The 25,834-nt window shown below is 37.0% G+C and overlaps 1 protein-coding gene across 1 annotated transcript; it reads left to right on the top strand.

The window, feature by feature from the left end:
- Positions 1 to 5,347: 5,347 nt before the first annotated feature.
- Positions 5,348 to 25,457, top strand: LOC127157672 (ribonuclease inhibitor-like; the record flags this gene model as incomplete). The annotated part of the gene is made up of 7 exons (XM_051100926.1): positions 5,348 to 5,522; positions 5,738 to 5,911; positions 6,184 to 6,354; positions 7,517 to 7,690; positions 8,040 to 8,213; positions 16,455 to 16,628; positions 25,259 to 25,457. Coding segments are annotated over exons 2-7 (924 nt in total), but the record flags the coding sequence as incomplete, so codon positions are not given.
- Positions 25,458 to 25,834: the final 377 nt, after the last annotated feature.

Genomic DNA, 25,834 nt, shown 5'->3' with positions numbered 1-25,834 from the left:
AAAGAACAACAGTACCCGGATTTTATGTACTTAAGTAAAAAAAAAAAAAAAACAGTACTGATAGATTTATTTTGCAATTTTATGTAGGCTACTTAATTTAATTTTATATTAGCACATATTTTTTATAATCCTACTGCTCAAAAATACCCGGATTTCCCAAAATAACCACTATATGGATTAAAAATACATTTTTGTTGTTGATGTGGACTATGTTAACGAGAGTGATGTAGTAATATTCAGTGTGAAGCCTACACTGTACCTGAGAGAAAACAGATTTTAATTCAAATTCAATTTAAATGTATTATATTGTATAGCGCTTTTCACGATACATATCAATGCAAAGCAACTTTACAGCAAATTCCAGTTTTTACAATATATTTAGTAGAAGCTTGTCAAGTTGATGTACATATGGCAGAGATGTGTGGTAAAGATCAATTAATGATGTAATCAAACAGACAAAGAACACAATAAATTAGTAGAAGAATTCGGTAGTGCTTTCAAACCAAGCAAAGAAAGATTTGTTAAACCAGAGCTAAAAGATTAATAATGAACATTTGATCAGATATAACTGCAGTAAAAGTTTATGAGATGCATTATTTGAATGCTTGGCTAAAAAGATGTGTCTTTAATCTAGATTTAAACAGAGAGAGTGTGTCTGATCTCCGAACGTTATCCAGAAGGCTGTTCCAGAGTTTGGGAGCCAAATGCAAAAAAGCTCTACCTCCTTTAGTGGTCTTTGCTTTGAGTTTTGTGATCTTAGGGAGCGTGATGGATAGTAGCGTGGCAGAAGACTAGTTAGGTATGCAGGAGCTAAACCATTAAGGTAAGAAGTAATATTTTGTTGCTGATGTGGAACCTAATAGGTAGCCAGTGCAGAGACTTTAAAATTAGGGTAATATGATCATATTTTCTTGACCTGGTAAGGACTCTAGCAGCTGTATTTTGGACAATCTGTAGCTTGTTTATTGAAGATGCAGAACAACCACCTAGTAGTGCATTACAGTCTAGAGCTCATGAATGAGTAAACTAGCTTTTCTGCGTCAGAAACAGGTAACATGCTTCATAGATTGACAGTGTTTCTAAGATGGAAGAATGCTGTTTTTGTAACATGAGAAATATGATTTTCAAAAGACAAGTTGCTGTCTAATATAACACCCAGACTTTTGACTGTACTGGAAGCAACAGTACATCCGTCTAGTTGTAGATTGTGAACCAAGAGATTCTGTGTACTGTTTTTTGGTCCAATAAGTAATATCTTTGTCTTATCTGAATTTAATAGGACAAAATTATCGGTCATCCAATCTTTTACATTTTTAACACATTCTGTTAATTTAACGATAATTTCGAAGTTTCATCTGGTCTTGTTGAGATATATAGTTGAGTATCATCAGCATAACAATGGAAACTAATCCCGTGTTTTCTAATAATATTACCAAGGGGCAGCATGTATATTGAAAATAGTAGAGGACCTAGAACAGATCCTTGTGTCACTCCATACTTTACTGGTGATAACTGAGTTGACTCCGCATTTAAATAAACAAAGTGGTAGTGATCAGTGATCTAAACCATCTTAAAGCCTGCCCTTGGATACCCGCATAGTTTTGTGGTGGATCTGTTAGTATGTCATGATCTATAGTGTTGAACGCAGCATTAAGATCAAGTAAAACTAGCAATGAAATGCAGTCTTGGTCTGATGCAAGAAGCAAGTCATTAGTGATTTTAACAAGTGCAGTTTCTGTGCTATGATGGGGCCTGAAACCTGATGAAATTCTTCATAGATAGCATTTTTTTATCTTATTTTTTATTTTTTTGCAAGAATTAGCACAGTTGAGCAGATACAACTTTCTCTTAAATTTTAGACATAAATGGAAGATTAGAAACGGGTCTGTAATTTGCCAGTTCACTAGGGTCTAGAATGATTTTGGGACATGACCTAAAGATAATGATGAGTTGATAATATTGAGAAGCGGTTCTTCTGCCACAGGTAACAGTTCTTTCAGTAATTTAGTGGGTACAGGATCTAATAGGCATGTTGTTGGTTTAGACACAGTGATGAGTTTATTTAACTCTTCCTGTTCTATAGCGGTAAAGTACTGCAGTTTTTCTTTGGGTGTGACAAAAGAAGTTGACATATTAGACACAGTAGAATCTACATTGGTTATTGTATTTCTGATGTTATCTATTTTATCCGTGAAGAAATTCATAAAGTCATTACTATTAAACTGTACAGGAATATTTCAATCGGGTGGCATCTGGTTATTTGTTAATCTAGCCACTGTGCTAAATAAAACCTTGGATTGTTTTGGTTATTTTCTATGAGTTTGCAGATATGTTCAGCCCTGGCAGCTTTTAAAGCCTGTCTATATGTGGACATACTGTTTTTCCATGCAATTCTAAAAACTTCCAAATTAGTTTTTCTCCATTTGCGCTCAAGATGATGAGTTTCTTTCTTGAGAGAATGGGTATTACTATTGTACCATGGTGCAGTATGTTTTTCTCCAACCTTTTTCAATTTGATGGGGGCAACAGCTTCTAACATATTGGAGAAGATGGTGCCCATGTTGCTAGTCATTTTGTCTAGATCCTGTGTATTAATGGGTACACAGAGCAGTTGAGATACATCTTTGGTGGCTGGAACAATAGTTCTGCCAAGACGATAACACAGAGCCATATAGTTAATATCAGTAATACGTAGCATGAACGATACAAGGAAATGGTCAGAAACATCATTGCTTTGAGGTACGATATCTATATCAGTAAGATCAATTCCATGCAATATAATTAAATCTAGCGTATGATTAAAACGATGAGTGGGCCCGATGACATTTTGCGTGACTCCAAAAGAGTTTATTAGGTCAGTAAACGCAAGTCCTAATGCATCATTTGTATTATCAACATGAATGTTAAAATCTCCGACAGTTAGCACTTTATTAAAATTAACCAATATTTCTGGAAGGAAATCTGCAAATTCTTTTAGGAAATCTGTATATGGCCCTGGAGGTCTATACACAGTAGCTAAAACAAGAGAGAGGACAGATTTCTTTTGCATATCTGACAGAGTAACATTAAGCAAAAGTATTTCAAATGAATTAAACCTGTATCCTGTTTTCTGAGTAACATTGAGATTATGACTATATATTGTTATTTGAGCAGTCTTTGTATTTCCGTTGAGCATAATTGGTACACAAGTGGAGCATTCATAAGGGCCATGAGCAACTCAACGGAACGCACATTCATAGAGCAGAATATTGAGCGGAGCGTCACACATTGAGCGGTGCGCTCTGAATACTGCCGGGCTGCGTGGCAGATATTTTCGCCCGTTTATCTCTTTCAAATTTCTAGAAAAATCAGCTGTACACTAGCCTTGCTGCGCTCCCCTTAATATAGCTCTGCGTACCCACCCCCCCCACTAGAGAGGTACAGACAGGACTTTTTTCAGGGTTGGAGCTAAACTCTGCAGGACAGTGGCTCTCTAGGACCTAACTCACCTACCCCTGCCCTAAACGTACCCCTCACACAAAACTTTCTGCAGTTTTAGACTTGCAAAAAAAAAAAAAATTGTTTTGTAGGATCTATAAGCTTCTTTCCAAAAAAAAAAAGGTCCCATCAAGGTCATAATTTACTGGTATTGCTATCCTTGTGGGGATATTTGGTCCCCATAACTTAGTGAAAACCAGTGAGAACACAGCAATGAACTGGTTAAACTCTAAAACATAACGAGTGAAAAACAGACTCAAACACTGAACACACACTAACAGTCAGAAGACTCGAATAAGAGGTTGAAATCAGAGCAGACCCACATGAATTAAGCTCTGATAAAGAATTTCTGTTCATTTTTCTTCCATTTTTATTGAAATTCTATGTTATGTGTAACAAAAGGCTTTCTCTGTGTTTAGGTTTCACTCTAGTAATAGTAATGCAAAAACTGAGAGCTCACATACTCGTTTAAAATAAATAAATAAACTTGATCAAAAGTAGTATTTGAGAATGTCTGAATATATATCTAAGTCCATAACCTAATAAAAGTAAGCAATTATGTCTAAAAACATCAAGCCTCTCTTGAAGGGGTCATCGGATGCTAAGTTCACTTTTTCATGTTGTTTGAACATTATTGTGTATTGTCAGTGTATGTACAAATCTACCCTATAATGATAAAAATCCATGCAACGGTTTTTAATTAATCTGTAAAAATAATATCCCCTTTTTCAAATCGAGCCGTTCTCAGATGCCTGTCGTTGTGGTGTCACACCAACAGAGGCCGCTCCCACGATAGTTGATTGACATGAGCGATTTACCTTGAATCAGCCGTCACATATCTGCCCTCTTTATTTCGATGCCGGAGCAGGGATGTAAGTTAAACCAGAATATCTCAGATTGAGCGATTTAGGTGTTGTGTTGCTGGATGTATTAATGAACATAGTGGTCGTCATTTACTCCCAACATCTGAGCAGCTGAAGATGCAGCTAAACGCGGCTAACGCAGCTAAATGCGGCTAATGTAAACAACACAGTCTTTTCCACAAGAGAAGAGAGGGGCGGGGCGAGCAGAGCTCATTTGCATTTAAAGGAACAACCCCTTAGAATGAGATGATTTTTGCTGAGCTCATTTTGACATGGCAAAAAGGATGTTGTTTTACAAAACCATTGAGAATTTTTAATCAAAGTATATTAGATACTTTTCATTAAGACCCTAAAAAATCATATCAACTTGTGGAAAATGGGCATCGATGACCCCTTTGAAGCATCTTTGAGACGTTGCCACAGTTCTTATGGATTTAGACTCAGTTTGTTCTGTTTCCTCATGTCATTCCAGACAGACTGAATGATGATGAGATCAGATCTCTGTGTGGAGCACTGGCTGTTGTCAGACAAATATCTCACTGGATTATTACAATTAATGGCTAAAAGTTACACCCTACAACATTACAACAAAAGATAGAAATAACTGACTTAAAACTGTTTTTTTAGCTGGTGAAAATACTAGTGGCCTAAGACTATTGCACAGTACTATATAGAACAAAAATATATTACACTGATTTTACTTAAAAGAAAAGTTAGATTTCAGGTGTCAGTCTCATTTGACTATGAAGGGCACAAGTGTACCTCACAAATGAGGAGCATTAGAAGTTTAAAGCTTGAAAGTGACTGTAAGCTGGAGATACTACAGTGAATTGATGTCTGACAATTTAAAGTTCCCTTTTTTGTTTGAATCGATATTCAGTTGTCAGATTTTGCTTTACAGTTTAGTTCCTTTGTATAAGGAATAAAATAGAATTCTGTTATGGATTTACGTCATTTCTAAAATAACTGATTAATCAGCTGACTGTGACATTTTCATTCTGGTTCTAGGCTTTCAGACTGCAGTATCACTGAAGAAGGTTATAAAGCTCTGGCTTCAGCTCTGAGATCAAACCCTTCACACCTGATAGAGCTGGATCTCACAGGAAATGATCCTGGACAATCAGGAGTGAAGGAGCTCAATGATTTACTACATGATGAACTCTGTTCATTAAAGACCATCAGGTGAAAAAGACCTTGAATATTTAAAAATGATCCACAGATGTGAAATCAGCTGTATGAAAATAGATAGAAGAGTCAAATGCACCATTGTTGAATAGGAATGACATGAACTGGAATTAAATAGCATTTCAGAGAAATTCAACAGACACACAACAGAATTTGTGGCAAAAATAATTCAAAAATATAAATGATCTGAAATCCTTATCTGCTTCCTGTAGGTTTTTGAAAAGTCCTGCTGCAGAGGAAGCATGTGAGTATCTCACTGGAGTTTTGGGTAAAAGTCCATTACTACTGAAAAAACTGGATCTGAGTGGAGATAAATTAGGAGATCTGGATGGGGAGAAACTCTCTGCTCTTTTGATGGACTCTCATAGCAAACTGGAGAAAATAATGTGAGTGAACATGATTTATACATTGAAACCTTATTGATTATTCATTATTAAAGACTGTCAGTCACATGTGTAATCAGATATGAAGAGCTGTTGATCTGATGTGTGTTGAATATGTGCTGAACAATAATAATCAAGCATTGCGTTAGTTCAGGCAGAACACGTCAGTCAAGCTCACATCAGCTGATACCACCAACACTAACAGTATGCAATATAACTGTAATAAATTTACATGATGAAAGTGGTCATTACTGAAATGCTGATTTTGTGTTCAGGCTGAATAATTGTAAGCTGGCAGAGAAAAGCTGTTCAGTTCTAGCTACTGTTCTCTCCTCCAAAACCATCCTGAAAGAGATGAACCTGAACAACAGTAATCTGCTGGATTCAGGAGTCAAAGAGATCTGTGAGGGACTGAAGAATCCTGTGTGTGAGCTGAAGATACTGAAGTGAGTACATTTCACCAACAGCTACACTCAACACCACATCAATGAGATCAATACTGCACACACTGGCTGATGATTATATGTGAACCTGGACCACAAAACTAGTCATAAGGGTAGTGTTGTTCTTGGTGGCCTGTTTTAATTTTAGTTTTAGTCTAGTCTTTGTGTGAAGCTGTCATTTTAGTTTTTATTAGTTTTAGTCACATTCATACATATAGACAAAATCAATATTTTCAATATATATATATATATATTTAATGGATCAGTCTATATTCAGTAGATTGTAAAAGAATGATTATTAGTTCCACACACAGATATATGGAAATTATACATTGATTTAAAAGAGCAAAACTACACTTTCACAGTTTAATTTTGTGTGAAATCAATATAAGTGCCAAAGTCAGATAAACATATGACTGCTGAATGTAATCATGTTTACTGATTGCTGCTTTTTTGTTTGTTTGTTTGTTTTTGTTTTTAGAAATGAGCTGCATTTTCAGACTTGTTTGAATGTCTTCAGTTTAACAAAATATATATTATTGCTTAAATGAAAACACATGCAAAGTAAAATATTTTTATAAGCAGACTGTCTTTGTTGTTGACTTGTAATTGTTTAGTCTACAGTATGTTTGAACATTGATATGTGAGACTAAAGTGATTTATGACAACAGAAAACAGTAACAATTTAATTTGTTAACATTAGTTCAATATTTTGACAGCATTTATTAATTTGTTAATGTTAGTTTATTTAGTTTTTTATTATTTATGTCAGTTCACAGTGTATTAATAAATTAACAGAAAACTATTGAATTTAAAACTATTAGTAAATGTTGAAACGTTAAGGTTATTAAATGCTGTACTAGTTGTTCATCATCAGTTCATGTTAACTAATGTAGTTAATGTTAGCAAGTGAAACCTCGTAACTTGGATAAGTAGCTCACATCTTAATGGGTAATTTTGCTGATTTTCAACATTTGCATACATTTTGTAATGTTTGTGTAGTTTGTAGTATATTTAAATTAACTATGTGTAGTCTTTCTTCATGTTAACTGCACACAGATATCACTGTTTATTTGTCAGCAAACATCTGCTGGAAGATGCAAAACACATTAGTAAGTTGATCATCATAGATCTGATTCATTGTCTTTTCTCTTTCTGTCCTCAGTCTGTGTGATTGTAGTATTACAGCGGAACAGTGTCTCATCCTGACTTCAGCTCTGAAATCAAACCCATCACACCTGAGAGAACTGGACTTGAGTGAGAATAATCTAGGAGACTCTGGAGTGAAAAACCTCAGTGATCTACTGATAAACACACAATTCAAGCTGGAGAAACTAGAGTTAGTACAGTTGAAGTTTATTTATTTTAAGACAACAGATCTAAGGTTGTATTGTTTAAAGCAGGTTTTTTTTTTTATATATAGCAAGTGTGTAAATGCAGAAATCAGCCTTTGATTAGAGAATAAAGAATGGAGGCATTAAATAAATAAAATAAAGTAAAAGAAGTAAGTAGAAGCAGTGCCTGCCCTCATACAAAACTAACGTGACTCAAAACAAACTATTGGGAACTAAATGCCTCTTCAATATTATGATCATCATAGATCCTAAACCTTTGTTTGAATCAAATAAAAACATGATAATAATGATAATATTTTCTTTTCTTATTTTATGCTGTTTTTGCCATTGCAGGTTAAGCAGGTGTTATATGACAGATGAAGGTTGTTCTGCTGTGACTTCAGCTCTGAAATCGAACCTATCACACCTGAGAGAACTGAACCTGAGTGAGAATAAACTAGGAGACTCTGGAGTGAAAAACCTCAGTGATCTACTGATGAACACACAATTCAAGCTGGAGAAACTAGAGTTAGTATCATTATACTCTATAGCAGTGACAGTGAGATTAAAGTTTAATGCTGGTTTCACACTGCACACATTAGCAGGATGTGAGCAGCACATATTTATTTTGGCTCCCATGTTAACAGATTAGAGCATTGACATCGTACGCAGTGGCGATATGGCAGCTTGTAGCAGGAGCAGAGCAGAAGCAGCAGTGCTGCGATCATTTCAGCGCTGAGTCTATTTTTGTAGCACTGCTTACACTGGATTAAAGCTACAGTGCATTGTTCTTGATCAAAATTGACCTGATTAACATGAAAAATAACAATTTCACCACAAAATCTTAAGTGAGTTTCGTGTTTCACAATCATGGGGTAAAAGGCTCACCAGCGTGGGGCACACAGTATATAGCCTACTTTAGCTATGTTTTTAATAAATGTTAAGTTAATACTTGATCAAAACAGTCGCATTAGCAAAGTTTGTACTATTTTCTGCTTATTTTGATAAATAAAATGATCAATAAATAGGCTGTTGTCATTAAAATGTGTTAACATATTTTAAAATACAGACACAAAATCATTTTAAAAAGTGAAGATTCTAAAAGCACTGAAGGAGATCACATAATAATTTAATATAAATTTACAGTAGTACCAACAAATTATATATTTTTTTTTATTAATGATATGTTTAATATCATGTTTTAAATATAATATAATATAATATTATAAACGATGTTGATTATCTCTGTAATATAATATTATGTATATAGTATGTATTGTAATATTATACATAACATATGATATTTACCATCTGAATCTAACCATGTCATGTCAACAAATTTTCTTTATTGAAAAACTGTTTCTTTAATTATTTTAAACCAAACTGGGAATCATTAAGATGACGTTTGTCTGAAAATGTATTCAATAATTTATTGTTATTGCTCAAGCTTAAAAGGCTTAAAACTAGAGGCACTTATTAACTTTAAGATTATTTTTTATCTTGTAAACTACCTATGTACAGCATGTTATATGCACGTGTGTGTGGGACAGAGGGGGACACGGCCGCATCACGTGTTGCCTATATCATAAATCATAGCACATGACAGAATGGACGAACGTGACCGAATGGACCATAATCAGCTGTATTTGCAGTACACAAGCCGCGGTTCAGCTGCATACGACAAACACTGCCAGTATGAAAGTACAATGGCCGCATGCTGCAGTAAGTTTGAATCAGTTTTAAAAGCTTTTAGTTTAAAGAAAAACGAAAAGGTTTTCAGTTTGAAATAGTTTTAGTTTGAAACTTAAAGTTTGAAGATAGATAGGCAATAAGTTTTAAGAGTTTAAAAAAGCTTTTAGTTTAAAGAAAAAAAAGTTTGAAATAAAATTAGTTTGAAAGATAAAGAAAGAAAGAAAGATTAGTTATAAATAAAAAAAAAAAAAAAGAAAAATTAGTTAGAAAGAAAAAGAAAGAAAGAAAGATTAGTTAGAAAGAATGAAAGATTAGTTTAGAAAGAAGAAAGAAAAAAAAAAGATTAGTTAGAAAGAAAAAAAAAAAGAAAGAAAGTAAGAAAGAAAAGTAAGAAAGAAAGAAAAGTAAAAAAGAAAAAAGAAAGATTAGTAAGAAAGAAAGAAAAGTAAAAAAGAAAAAAGAAAGATTAGTTAGAAAGAAAAGTAAGCAAGAAAGAAAAGAAATATTAGTTAGAAAGAAAGAAAAAGAAAAAAGAAAGATTAGCTAGAAAGAAAGAAGAAAGACTGGTTAGAAAGAAAGAAAAAAGAAAGAAAGATTAGTTAGAACGAAAGAAAAAAGAAAGATTTGTTAGAAAGGAAAGAAAGATTAGTTAGAAAGATTAGATTAGAAAGAAAGCATGTTGCTAGCATGATAGAAAGCAAGTCGCTGGCATGGTTTAAGCATGATTAGCAAGTCGCCAACATGATTCTAGCATGACTAGCAAGTCGCTAGCATGATTTTAGGATGACTAGCAAATCAATAACATGATTTTAACATGACTAGCAAGTCACTAGCATGATTTTAGCATGACTAGCAAAGTCGCTAGCAGGATTTAAGCATGACTAGCAAGTCGCTAGCATGATTTTAGCATGATTAGCAAGTCGCCAACATGATTTTTAGCATGACTAGCAAGTCGTTAGCATGATTTTAGCAAGTCACTAGCATGATTTTAGCATGAATAGCAAGTCGCTAGCATGATTTTAGCATTACTAGCAAGTCGCTAGCATGATTTTAGCATTACTAGCAAGTCCCTAGCATGATTTTAGCATGATTAGCAATAGCATGATTTTAGCATGATTTTAGCATGACTAGCAAGTCGCTAGCATGATTTTAGCAAGTCGCTAGCATGATTTTAGCATGACTAGCAAGTTGCTAGCATTATTTTAACATGATTAGCAAGTCGCTAGCATGATTTTAGCATGACTAGCAAGTCGCTAGCATGATTTTAACATTACTAGCAAGTCGCTAGCATGATTTTAGCATAATTTTAGCATTATTTTAGCATGATTAACAAGTCGCTAGCATGATTTTAGCATGACTAGCAAGTCGCTAGCATGATTTTAACATGACTAGCAAATCATTAGCATGATTTTAACATGACTAGCAAGTCGCTAGCATGATTTTAGCATGACTAGCAAGTCACTAGCATTATTTTAGCATGACTAGCAAAGTCGCTAGCAGGATTTACAGTTTTTCTCAGTCGCTTTGGTGCATTTCTCACAACACTATTTACATTTGCACAACATTTACTTCAACCTCCACAACATTTAGTCATTTGTGCACATCATAGTAGCAGTTTCTCATTCCTTCCAACAAATTGCAAATGCTTTTGGACATCAATTGCTTTCATACAACTCTCTGCTGTTTTATAACATTATCATTTGCTTATGTCATGTCAGTCAAAATTAACTAAACTTGTGAATGCTGAATAGTCATTCCATATAAAACTAATAGTCCTCATTTCATTGCTTGAGTCATTACATACAAAAATGTTGAACTAGTTGTCAAAATCTGTCAAGCAAATTTTATAAAAAATTTTAAATCTTTTTTTTCCTGAAAATGTCTTCTAAATTGAACAATTTCTGCAAATGTGCATGAATGATTTACAGACCTATGTATGTTGTAGGTTCAGTTCCAATATGTACTGCAATATTGTTTACAATTGTGCACAGCTCTACCCAAAGGTAGTTTATGTTTGTTGTAAATAAGGGTGTATTTATTCGTTTGCACAATGCTTTGAATAAATTAGAATTGCAAAGAGCATATGCAGTAAAAATGTGAAACATACATATTCAGTGTCTTGTACTCAGATACCTCACTAAATACAGTAATGTCTAGCTTTACTGTAGTTTTCAAATGGCTGTGCAAATAGTATATAGTGCTGTCTTGAGCATTTTCAGGAAGTTTCACCAAAATCTGACTTTTTTGCATAGGAAAAAATTTACAGAGTAAACTGTCATAATGAAAACATGACAAAGCCATTTGACTATCTTGTTCATAAACAATGGTGTCAGGACTTTTCATCTTGATGACACTGACACTTTCATTGACATGAATACTTGCTTTTGAGGAATGAGCTATCCATTTTGAGCAAGTGACACGCTTTTGCAGGTTATCAACTAGGTTTTGCAGTTTGTACTAATTGTTTTGAGAAATGCATTAACTGTTGTGCAAATGTAAATAGTGTTGTGAGAAATGCACCAAAGCGACTGAGAAAAACTGTAAGCATGACTAGCAAGTCACTAACATGATTTTAGCATGATTAGCAAGTCGCCAACATGATTTTAGCATGACTAGCAAGTCGCTAGCATGATTTTAGCATTACTAGCAAGTTCCTAGCATGATTTTAGCATGACTAGCAAGTCGCTAGCATGATTTTAGGATGACTAGCAAATCATTAGCACGACTTTAGCATGATTAGCAAGTTGCTAGCATGATTTTAACATGACTAGCAAGTCACTAGCATGATTTTAGCATGACTAGCAAGTCACTAGCATGATTTTAGCATGACTAGCAAGTCACTAGCATGATTTTAGCATGATTAGCAAGTCGCCAACATGATTTTAAGCATGACTAGCAAGTCGCTAGCATGATTTTAGCATGATTAGCAAGTCGCCAACATGATTTTAGGATGACTAGCAAATCATTAGCATGATTTTAACATGACTAGGAAGTCACTAGCATGATTTTAGCATTACTAGCAAGTTGCTAGCATGATTTTAACATGACTAGGAAGTCACTAGCATGATTTTAGCATTACTAGCAAGTTGCTAGCATGATTTTAGGATGACTAGCAAGTCATTAGCATGATTTTAGCATGACTAAGTATGATTTTAGCATGACTAGCAAGTCACTAGCATGATTTTAACATGACTAGCAAGTCACTAGCATGATTTTAGGATCGTTAGCAACTCATTAGCATGATTTTAACATGACTAGCAAGTCACTAGCATGATTTTAACATGACTAGCAAGTCACTAGCATGATTTTAGGATGACTAGCAAGTCACTAGCATGATTTTAACATGACTAGCAAGTCACTAGCATGATTTTAGCATGACTAGCAAGTCACTAGCATGATTTTAGCATGATTAGCAAGTCAACATGATTTTAGCTAGACTAGCATGATTTTAGCATGATTTTAGCAAGTCGCTAGCATGATTTTAAGCATGACTAGCAAGTCGCTAGCATGATTTTAGCATGACTAGCTAGCATGATTTTAGCTTGATTAGCAAGTCACTAGCATGATTTTAGCATGACTAGCAAGTCGCTAGCATGATTTTAGCAAGTCGTTAGCATGATTTTAGCATGACTAGCAAGTTTCTAGCATGATTTTAACATGATTAGCAAGTCGCTAGCATGATTAGCAAGTCGCTAGCAAGTCGCTTTTGCATACATTATTGGATAGATAGATAGATAGATAGATAGGTAGATAGATAGATAGATGATAGATAGATAGATAGATAGATAGATAGATAAGGTTTGAAGATAGATAGATAGATAGATAGATAGGTAGATAGATAGATAAGGTTTGAAGATAGATAGATAGATAGATAGATAGATAGATAGATAGATAGATAGATAGATAGATAGATAGATAAGGTTTGAAGATAGATAGATAGATAGATAGATAGATAGATAGATAGATAGATAAGGTTTGAAGATAGATAGATAGATAGATAGATAGATAGATAGATAGATAGACAGACAGATAGATAGACAGATAGATAGATAGATAAGGTTTGAAGATAGATAGATAGATAGATAGACAGATAGATAGATAGATAAGGTTTGAAGATAGATAGATAGATAGATAGATAGATAGATAGATAGATAGATAGATAGATAGATAGATAAAGGTTTGAAGATAGATAGATAGATAGATAGATAGATAGATAATGTTTGAAGGTAGATAGATAGATAGATAGTTAGATAGATAGATAGATAGATAGATAGATAGATAGATAGATAGATTAGTTATTAGTTAGAAAGAACATAGATAGATAGATAGATAGATAGATAGATAAAGCTTTGAAGTTTAGATTAAAGATAGTTCAAAGAAAGATAGACTTTAGATCAAATGTTTGAAAGTCTATAGATAGATATGATTTTTAATATTAATTTTTAAGAAAGATAAACCAGTCTAGATAGATAGATAGATAGATAGATTAGTTATTAGTTAGAAAGAACATAGATAGCTTAAAGCTTAATTGCGTATCAATGGCTTCTAGCAGTTTACATTAAACATAGTTCAAACAAACATGGACTTTTGGTCAATGAAAGTCTATGGGACTTTTTATGATTTTTAATATTAATTTTTAAGAAAACCGTAACTCAAACCAGTCTGAAAAGATATAGCACACTAAGTCAGAACAGTATGAAGATCTGACCCGAGTTTGGAGTGTGTAGCTTGAACGGTCTAGGAGGAGTTAGTGTCCAAAAAATTTGCGGTCAGAAAAATAAGAAGAAGAAGAAAAAGAAGAAGAATAATAAAATCAATTTTAAGTTGGCTTTCTTAATGAACAGGAACAAAAACAAAAACGAAAACAAAATCAATTTTAATCGTTCTGAACAGAAACGGAAACAGGAATTCCAAATTAACCGGTTAATAACGGTATTTTTATCGTTCTCTTTATTATATCAATTTGGCAGACCAAAAACATGAATTTAAATTGTGTGCGCAAATGCAACGGTGACGCATACAACGTGAAATGCCCGCGAAGCAGACGTCATAAGCAGAGCCGTTTCTGATGTGACGAGCTTAAGGTTACCAAGCACCTGGCTGTTTCATGTGCAAAGGTATGTTTAGAATCAATCCGCGTATCATTCGTCCATTCGTGTTTTGATTTAATATTGAAAGAAGAAACATGAGAAAACGGCTCCTTTTTCGTTTTTTAATTTTTTTTCCAGAAAAACGAAAAACAAGAATTCAGCTTGATTTTTCATTTTTTGTTCAGGGGTGGAAAAATGAATAAACAGCTTGAATATTCGATTTCTACACATGGGCAGAACGAAACGCCCCTTTCTGCTGATTGGTCAGCCGAGGATCAAACCATCCCTCAGTCAGTTCTTCCGAAGTTTTGCGCAGAATAATACTCCTCCACAGCTGCAGTTAAACGGATAATTAACACGTTTATTGCAACTATATTTAATATTTTTCTCATTAAACAACCACACTAACGATGGCTCGACACAACCAGTACCCGGGCAGAACCTAGACGGGGCTTTCGTCTATGTAGGCATACATTTACTTGAGCTTTGCATTAGTTGGCAGGGTTTGATGGCTGTCATTTTGATGGCAGCTTGCCCTGGTTGCCCAATAAAAAAAAAATAAAATAATAATAATAATAAATTAAGATATAAATAACTAGATTAGTTGTGCATTAAATATTTTAAACACTAATACAAAAAGAAAATAATAGTCATTGACTTGGGTGTAGGCCTAACAATCACACAAGAACTGTCATTCTGACTATTTGATAACCAGAGAACAACAGAGGTATTAAAATGCATACTCTGAGTAAAACGCACTGCCTTGTTTGCGCCACGAACTGCTGCGCACTTGCACACTGGACTGCAACGCAAACTTGTACATATAAACACTATTAACATTTACTTCACCTCACTCCATGGCAAATCTTTAAATGAATGGTATTCAGAGCATTAATAAGAATAAAAAATATAAGTAGCCATGTAAAATAAAATAGTGCCATTATAAACAACATTTATTTTAAAAGCCGAAAGGCATAGCCTGTTTGCGATTTACCTGCTAAAATATTTTTGTAAAGAAAGCTTCAGTCGGGTCCAAATATGCAAGTAAAATAACAGGCAGCATCTATACAAGTGATGATACCTTTAACCTATATGGTGTTGTACAACAGACACATTTAATTAAGCATAATAACTTTTTACTTTGATAATGAACAGTGCAGTGATATGTTGTGTGAGCACGCGAGGCGCCAGCGCCATCACTTCTTTCCTCAGCAGCGGAAACACCTTAATACTCTGTCATTTACAGTCATTCGAAATGAAAACAAACAAAAAAAAATGTCTTTTTATTTGTGTAAAATCAAAATGACAGCAAAATGCATCCTTTTGAAAAAAATAGAAAAGTTTCCAGGTGAACTCGTTTACTTTCGGTTTTAAAGAAGTTCGTTCGTAAACGTAGTTTACAAATGACACGAACACGGAATTTGGTTTAATCATTTGTAAACATAATGCCAAACATGTTATTAAAAGGCACACTATCTATCTATCTATCTATCTATCTATCGCGCCGTGTAATAAAATAACGTTTATTAACCGGTATTTTTTCTAGAAAACCGTTTTCGGAACGTATTGTTCAATGAGGAACGCAAGAACAGAAACGTTATAATATCAATTCTGCTTGGAGTGAACCGAATGGATTTTTTTTTTTTTCGTTTTTAAGCCCTGCCCTGAATACACACTTCTCTGCTGCCTCTGCTCTGCTTCCGCATCCAGTGTGAAACCAGTGTAAACAGAAATGTGAAAATAGACCATTTAATGTTGTTAAATTTACTACTGTTTCTATATTAATTTTCATTGGCAAAATTCACTTATTTGTTGACTGAGGGTTCAGACTTGGATTGTAACTAGTCTTCTCAAATACTCCTCTATTGGTTGGTTCATTCATATATTAGAAGTTTCCATAATTTTGCTGGTTTATTAGTGAATGTATGGCATTTGTTCATGATGCATCATAGATCTGATTCATTGTCTTTTCTCTTTCTGTTTTCAGTCTGTGGGCATGCAGTATTACAGAGAAACAGTGTCTCATCCTGACTTCAGCTCTGAAATCAAACCCATCACACCTGAGAGAACTGGACCTGAGCTGGAATCTAATAAACAACACAGAAGTGAATCACTTATGTGACTTACTGAAGGATTCACACTGTAAACTGGAGAGATTGAGGTCAGTAACATTCACATACAAGAATCAAAATGATTAAAATCACTTGAACAAAACACCAAAACCAAAACACTTTATAGTATCTAACGATGTCTACAGAAGCTTCTTAAACGAGCTCATCCAGTAAGTAAAACTGTTAAAGTGTAAAATAAAGAGTCTTCAACATATGTTACACTAAACAATACTTTTGGATTGAACTGTTTTTAGAGTTTACCACAAAAGAAATGCAGTTTTATAAGAGAAGTCCCTGACTTTTCACGACAGGTGAGATTCCGCTTACGGCACTTCTCATTCATTCCTATGGCATCCGTAAACACAATTGAGTGTCGCACAATTCTAACTGAAATTATTTTTTTGTATTTGTTATCCTAAAAATTAATCGTGCACAGAACCTTAAACATTGAGTCTAATGCTGTAACACAGTTCGTAGAATGGGAAGGAGGAGGCGGGAACCAGCGAACATTCAAACACTTTAAAGGGGTCATCAGATGCCCATTTTCCACAAGTTGATACGATTCTTTAGGGTCTTAATCAAAAGTTCTGCTCACCCCGCCCCTCTCTTCTCTCTGTGGAAAGACAGTCTTGTTTACATTAGCCGCTAAACTTCCTAACTTCCACGCTATAAGGAAAGGCGATCGCAAATATTCATAAAAAAACACTTATACTCACTTGTGCTGTAAGTGAAGCTGGATCATGAATGATTCGCGCGAACATAGACGGATATATGTAGATCAGGAGGTGCATTCCCTTCACAAACAAATGTAATCTACTGCATCTTCAGCGGCTCAGATGTCGGGAGTAAATGACGACCACTACGTTCATTATTACATCCAGCAACACAACACATCAATCGCTCAATCTGAGATATTCTTGTCTAATTTACATCCCTGCTCCGGCAACAAAACATGGAAAGTTACTGGACTGTGACAGCTGATTTGAGGTAAGAGCTCATGTCAATCAACTATCGTGGGAGTGGCCTCTTTGGGTGTGACGGCACAACAACAGGCATCTGAGAATGGCTCGATTTGAAAAAGGGGATATTAGTTTTACAGATTAATTAAAAACCACTGCATGGATTTTTATCATTATAGGGTAGATTTGTACATACACTGACAACGCACATTAATGTTCAAACAACATGTAAAAGTGAACTTAGCATCTGATGACCCCTTTAATAATAAAATAAACAAAATGCAAAAGTAAAGTAGCAGCCCCTCATAGATGACTACCACACACAAAACGCAAAATAAAGTCCAGGCCTGGTCCTGTCTCGTCTTCCATTGTCATCACTCCGCCTTTTATCCTTCCAAAGCTCCTCCGTGGGACTTGAGACTGGTGAGTGGCGCAGGTGTCGCTCATTATCATTAAACTCCACCGACCTCATTCCATTCCCATGGCTCTCAGCCCCACCCCACTCATCACAGATGAGTATTAAAAAAATAAATAATCACAGAACAATACAAAATGGAGTCTACAAACATGATTTTGTTGTCCTCTTTCTTCTTAAAAAGAGAAAAAGAAAGGAAATATTGGTCCATCCAATCCTGAGATTGTGTAGAAATTAAGTAGAGTTCCACCTCTTTATCAAAGAGCTAGGGGATTGTCCCGAGTGAGGTGTGATCCCCAACTGTGAGGTGCAGGCCGTGCTACACACTTTTTTCCACCATGTTTGATCAGGTGACTTTGAGGAATACAAAAAGGCCAGATTCAAACTATGGAAATCAAATAGGAAGCCAAGAGACATTATAGTCTGATTCTGGGGGGATATTACATCACTGCAGATTCCCAGTGCATGTGACAAATCCTGCAGCTCATCACAGAGTACTAGCAGAAAAGCCAGGGAGTCATGAGTACCAAGACCACACTCCCACATGAGCTGATTGAATTCAAGTTTGCCTCAGTTTGAGGCACCAATCATCAGCCAAAAGCATAGGATTCTGGACTCAGAGGGTATTTTGGACACATCACTCACTGTCATTGGCAGAGGTGTGCATGGCTCTGAAACCCATGGCAGGCAGCCCAGATGACATCCCCGATGGGCAGTCAGGGTTTGCTAGTCAAGTTCAGTGTAAAAAGGACCAGTCCAGCCACTTTAGACTCATTAAAATTTGCATATCGACAAAATTGGTCCAAGAAAAACATCACTAGCTGCTAAATTCAAATCTGTGTTCACTAGCTGGTTCTGAGCCAGAGACATGCGTGTTTTTTACAGCACTGCGTATTATAACCAATCATACATGATTCTGTTGAGTTTATAAATGCAATGGCCAATCAGAGGCGTTCAGATGAGTCATCGCTAAAAGTGTTATAGGCTAATTAGTAACTTATAATGTTTTATTAAATTCACATTACATATAAAGTCAGTCATATTAAACATATTTTATGGCATGACACATAACTGGTACTTAAGTAAAAAGACAGGTTTTTATGCATAGTTAATAGATTTCACTATTCGGCTACTTTGCTGATCGCTCATTATAGATCAACTAACATGATACAGATACAGCAGTCTAGAACTGACACTGCAGGCCCCTTGTGGTTTCAGGGGACACACTTCTAAGATGAATCTTAAGCTACTTTAATACAGTATTATTCTTTCAGTCATTTTTCACCATGTCATGAATCACTGCAATCATGTTAGTTGATCTATAATGAGCGATCAGCAAAGTGGCCTAATAGTGAAATCTATTAACTATACATAAAAACCTGTCTTTTTACTTAAGTACCAGATATAGGTGTCATGCCATAAAATATGTTTAATACGACTGACTTTATATGTAATATGAATTTAATAAAACATTATAAGTTACTAATTAGCCTATAAAAAACATGATGAAACATTCATTTGAGTTTAAATTGGCCACAGCATTCATAAGCTCAACAGAATCATGTGTGATTGGTTATACAATTTTCGTCTTCCAGAATTAAAATCTACATCGACACAAAATCCCAGTCTGAAGTGTCTGTCACACATGCTGTTGTGAATAATTAAGCAAAGTGTCTTCTGATTGGATAAGAACACACAGTGTCATGAATAATTATGAGACACAGACGTGTCATTGAAGTACTATAGTTCTTTACCACATCACAAACTATGACAAACACAGTTGTGACATCAACACGATGTAGATTTTAATCCTGGAAGACAAAAAATGTGCAAAAGCTCAAAATGAACCACTTTTCTCCAACAATTAAAATGAACAGATGCTAACATTGTCTTCTATGATGTGAAACACACCTCTGCTAAAATCTCAGAAAAAAAAAGTAGTCTGGGGTTTCATGACCCTTTAAAAACTAACTTCCCATTACCATCACTGACTGTTACCTTGTTTGTTGCACAATGTATATTCATATATTTTTGTATAGTTAATCTGTCTGTATTCTATACTGTATATTTTTGTGTAATGGAGTCTTGGAAAGTAAGTGGTGTGTGGTCTAAACATTTGAAAGTTGTATTACAGTTTTTCTCAATTGCTTAAACACATTTCTTGAAATTATGCTTTGCTTTTGCAAAACTCTGAACACAAATCCGTAACTTCTAACTCAATTCCCCAAACTTACTATATCCAGGTCAAAATGAAGCTCTCCACTCAAAACAAATCAATCTTGCTGAAAAAAACAAATGTTGCTCTCAGACATGACACACAAAAACTCAAAAACACACACACTACAACACAGTTTTACACACTGATGAGATCAATTCAAAACAATGCTGAAAAAATTAAAACCAGAAAACCATCCTCCTCCTTCTTCTCTTCCTCTTCTTCTTTAACCTCCTACTCTTCGTCTCCGAAATTGCATATTACTGTATGTGGGATATTGATTGAAAAAGACCAGATAGGATTCACAGTCACACTTTTACTAGTGGTCTGACGGAGAAAAAAAAATGGGCAAAGGCAGAAATATAAATTAGAAAGTCCACTGTCAGAATTCAGAACTCTTGTGTTGTCCTCTGTGTATATATGCTTTCTAATTGAAGGTTCATGAGATCCTGAGATGTGCCTTTGAGCTATTTCAGAGAACTGCTTTATCATTGGTTGATCTGTTGTCTCGACATTAGTGAAAGTCAGTATTCACTGGAACATTTCATGGCAAATTTACAAAAAAGACAAATGGAAATGTGTAGAATATGCTTGACAGTTTATGACAACTAGATCAAAAATTTTGCATTTACTGCAAAGACATATATGATGAGCTAATAACTTGATGTTTTGAGGGGTAAGACTATAGCACAGAGAACTATATACATGTAATACATTTTGAGCAACATGACAGTAGGACCTGATAATGTAAGAAAACCGCAGACAAATCATTTGCATGAATGTACCAAAGCAAATGCAACTTGTTAAAAAAAAAAAAAAAAATTAGAAACATTTTATGATGTGCACAAGTGACTAGATGATGTGGAGCAAGTAGTTTTCAGAATTTTATTTCTGATCTGAGAAAAGCAACAAACTGCAAACTGACTTTGGCCCTTTTATCTCCATCAAAGGTTCTGATTGGTGTGTGATAAATTTTGACTCCTAGTGTTTCCACTTGAGTAATTGTGTGCTAATTGAGCTCAAACTTTGCAGACTTGCGTAAACAATATTGAATGCTAATGCTTTCTAAATGACCACATGGTTTTAGCACTGAGAAATGTAGGGATTTGTGTGTAGAGTTTTGCAGTAACAGTTCACCAAATCTGACTCATGTGTTAAAGCAGGGGAATAGTGTTTATAGTTCAGGGAAATGGGGGTGCTGTTTGAAAAATGGCATTATGGTTTTGAAATTTTAGTTCAAAAGACTGGGTATAGTGTTTTAGCAATCGAGAAGAACTGTAAGTGTTTCTGTCCACTTCACTTATTGCCCACACAGCAGGTCAAATACCCAACCCAATATCCAATAATTTCACCTAATAATACCAAAAATACACAAACATTTAATGTTTGGGAATTACAAATGCTTTGTACTTCTATGAAGAATCAGGAAAAATTGTACATAATCCATAAAAAGTGTAAATTTGTCACGATCTCAGTGTGGTCTGCCTAAGTTTTTGTTGTCTTGTGTTTGTCGTTCGGGTGCTTTGTTGTCCTGGAGCACGTTCATTTGTTTTGACAGCTCGCCATGTGCTGCGCTGTCATTGTGGTGTCCACCCCGCCCCTCTTGTTATCCTTGTTAGATATTTTTCCCCGTCACCTGCACCCTGTTTGGTCCTAATTTTCTCCCCTTTATTAAGCCCTTGTGTTTTCTGTCTTGCGTCAGTCCGTTATTCTATGTATGGAAGCTCTGACTCTCTTGCCTTGTCATCAAGTTGCCGTTTTTTCCCTAGTCGTCATGTTTTGTTTATTTTCCCTAGTCCTGCTAGTCTAGCATTCCATTCTTTTTTCAACTTTTGTTTTTCGCTGGCATGCCCTTTAGGATTCTCTCCTGCTCTCCGCTTTGGCTCTACTCCGCCAGGATTCCCTTCTTTTCACGGCAGTTCCACCCGCTCTCTCCCTGCTCGCACGCCGCTCTCCCTCCGGAATTCAGCCGCAGCTATTCATCGCCACCCTGCCGCCTTTCGTTCCTGTGGGCTTTGCTGAAGCGGACAAGTGCTCCACGCTGGTCCGTCCAACCACTTGCTGGCTGTTATTGCTGCTTTGCTGACTTTTTGTCTGAACATTTTTGTTTTCAAATAAATATTGAATTTTTGTTGCACCTGCAATTGGATCCCGATCTCGTTCCTGACAGCATGGACTGAACAATAATGGATCCAGCGGGTGAGGAATTTGTTCACTCGGCCATCGCTCACCAAGGAGCGCTCCTTGGCCACCAAGCCAGCCAGCTGTCATCTACTGCTCAGGAGGTTGAAACCCTCACAGTCCAAATGGCTGAAGGTCAGGGGTTCCCCTCTCTCTCACCCAGCGTAAGCCCGAGCCGCATGCCAACAACCCGCCCTTGTATGATGGAGATCCTAATTCATGTCGGGCGTTTCTGTCTCAATGTTCGCTGGTGTTTGCACAGCAACCACGCCGATATGCCACTGAACGATTAAAGGTTGCTTACGTCATTACTCTGCTAACAGGAAAGGCTTGTGAGTGGGGGCTGCCATGTGGGATGCTGGTGCCTCTTTCTGCACTGATTTTGAGGAATTTCGTGCTGAGATGACAAAGCTTTTTGACCACTCCGTCAAGGGAGATGAAGCTGCTTCCAAGCTAGCGCGGCTCCGTCAGGGGGGCCGGTCAGTGACTGAATATGCCATCCTATTTAAGACTTTAGCAGCTTCCTGCGTTTGGAATGAGGGGTTGCTGCGAGCTATGTTTCGGGAGGGGCTTAATTTTGACATCCAGGATGAGATTGCTACCCACGATCTGCCCCAGGACCTGGAGGGCTTTATCAATCTGGCCACACGAGTCGAGAGTCGTCTCCGCTTGCGTCAGCGATGCTTGGTTCCTCGCTCCTCCTGGAGGCTAGAGGAAACCCTACCGTCCAAGAGCCACCCACCCCCTCAATCACCACTGGCTGAACCGGAGCCCATTCAATTGGGGCGGATTCGATTGTCTGCTCAAGAAAAACAACAAAGGCTGGTTCAGGGCCTTTGCCTCTACTGTGGGGGGTCAGGGCACTTTGCTCTATCTTGTCCTTTAAAAGCCAAGGCCCACTAGTTAACCGGGGAGTCCTGGTGGCCGTTTCTCCCCTTGTCTCCCCTCAGTCACGCACTCAATTCCCCGCCACCATTCCCATTCAAGAATCCCTCAAAGCCGGTCTCATTCGCCACTCGTCGTCCCCTGCTGGCGCTGGGTTCTTCTTTGTTAAGAAGAAGGATGGCTCTCTGCGTCCTTGCATAGATTACAGAGGTTTTAATGACATTACTGTTAAAAACAGGTACCCCTTGCCCTTAATGTCGTCTGCCTTTGAACTCTTGCAGGGAGCCAAGGTCTTCACTAAATTAGACCTCCACAATGCCTATCATCTTATCCGCATTCGTGAGGGTGATGAGTGGAAGACAGCCTTTAATACTCCCATGGGACTCTATGAATACCTGGTCCTTCCCTTTGGGCTCACTAACGCCCCCGCTGTCTTCCAGGGCATGGTCAATAGCGTGTTGGGGGACATGATTAACCAGTTTGTCTTTGTGTACCTCGATGATATTCTCATCTTTTCCCCATCCCTTCAGGTACACACTCAGCACGTTCGCCAGGTCCTCCAAAGGCTGCTGGAAAATCAGCTCTATGTCAAGGCGGAGAAGTGCGAGTTCCATGCCAAGTCTGTCTCGTTCCTGGGCTTTGTTGTTTCGGCTGGGGAGATCAAGCCTGATCCGGCTAAGGTCAAGGCTGTTGCAGAGTGGCCAGTCCCCGACACTAGAAAGGTTCTGCAGCGTTTCTTGGGTTTCGCCAACTTCTACCGGCGATTCATCAGGAACTTCGGCCAGGTAGCTGCACCTCCACCAAGGTACCGTTCACCTGGAGTGCTCAGGCTCAGGAGGCCTTTGATAATTTAAAGTCCCGGTTTATCTCTGCCCCTATTTTCTCCATTCCAGATCCTGAACGGCAATTCATTGTTGAGGTGGACGCCTCTGATGTCGGGGTAGGCGCAGTCTTGTCCCAGCGTTCCCCCAAGGATGGGAGAGTTTTTTTTCTGTCATCGCCTCAACCCAGCTAAGCGTAATTACAACATTGGCAACCGGGAGCTGCTGGCGGTTAAGTTGGCCCTGGGTGAGTGGCATCACTGGTTGGAGGGGTCAGCGCAGCCCTTCTTGGTCTGGACGGATCATAAAAATTTAGAATACATCCGTTCGGCCAAGAGGCTGAGTTCGCTCCAGGCTCGCTGGGCACTCTTCTTTGCTCGTTTTGACTTCACCCTTTCGTACCGGCCCGGGTCCAAAAACGCCAAGCCCGACGCTCTATCCCGTCAGTTCGAGCACCCGGGAGTGGAGTCTCCGGCCGATGCCATTCTCTCTGAGGGGGTGGTCTTGGGGGCCCTCTTCTGGGATGTCGAGCGGCCCTTGTGTTTTCTGTCTTGCGTCAGTCCGTTATTCTATGTGTGGAAGCTCTGACTCTCTTGCCTTGTCATCAAGTTGCTGTTTTTTCCCTAGTCGTCTTGTTTTGTTTATTTTCCCTAGTCCTGCTAGTCTAGCGTTCCTGTCTTTTTTCAACTTTTGTTTTTCGCTGGCCTGCCCTTTAGGATTCTCTCCTGCTCTCTGCTTTGGCTCTACTCCACCAGGATTCCCTTCTTTTCACAGCAGTTCCGCCCGCTCTCTCCCTGCTCGCACGCCGCTCTCCCTCCGGAATTCAGCCGCAGCTATTCATCGCCGCCCTGCCGCCCTGCCGCCTTTCGTTCCTGTGGGCTTTGCTGAAGCGGACAAGTGCTCCGCGCTGGTCCGTCCGACCACTTGCTGGCTGTTATTGCTGCTTTGCTGACTTTTTGTCTGAACATTTTTGTTTTCAAATAAATATTGAATTTTTGTTGCACCTGCAATTGGATCCCGATCTTGTTCCTGACAAAATTATTGGATTAAATGAACAATTTATTTAATTTTCATTTTATTTTTTTCCAAATTGTGAAAAATTATCCAAAGGTATTCAGACACTCTTCCTCGGTTTTCTTTTTATGAAGACATTTTGACTTTATTAAACTGTTTTCTTTTATCTTCTCTCTTTCTCTCATTGCAGGTTAAGCTGCTGTTATATGACAGATGAAGGTTGTTCTGCTGTGACTTCAGCTCTGAAATCAAACCCATCACACTTGAGAGAACTGGACCTGAGTGAGAATAAACTAGGAGACTCTGGAGTGAAAAACCTCAGTGATCTACTGATGAACACACAATTCAAGCTGGAGAAACTAGTGTTAGTATCATTATACTGTACAGCAGTGACAGTGTTATTAATTTACTGTTCAGTTTATTTTAAATGTTTTGCGTGTCTTTGGGAATGTACACGTAAAAATTATTTTTTGGCTCTTGTTCATTTTAATTGAAATGAGCTAAAGTAACATGTTTTTGAGCATTCTGTAACAATTTCATTGTGTTCACTCTACTTAATATATTTCAAATTGAAACTGGTTTAATTTATTAGTGTTGAAACTACATTAATATTGTTTTTGTTGACGTAACTGAGCAGTGGATTTGTAGTTCATTTGTAGTTCACAGCATGATTTGTAAGGAACTGCATGAACTTTGTCAATTTAGGGATGAAGTGTTATTTCATGTGTTTTTCTGTAAAGGGAAATACATGTTAGTGTTTAATGTT

Source organism: Labeo rohita, unplaced genomic scaffold (assembly GCF_022985175.1).
Source record: "Labeo rohita strain BAU-BD-2019 unplaced genomic scaffold, IGBB_LRoh.1.0 scaffold_1152, whole genome shotgun sequence".
In the NCBI taxonomy this organism is placed as follows: domain Eukaryota; kingdom Metazoa; phylum Chordata; class Actinopteri; order Cypriniformes; family Cyprinidae; genus Labeo; species Labeo rohita.
Note: the sequence above shows the minus strand (reverse complement) of the source record. Positions and strands in the feature narration are given on the sequence as shown.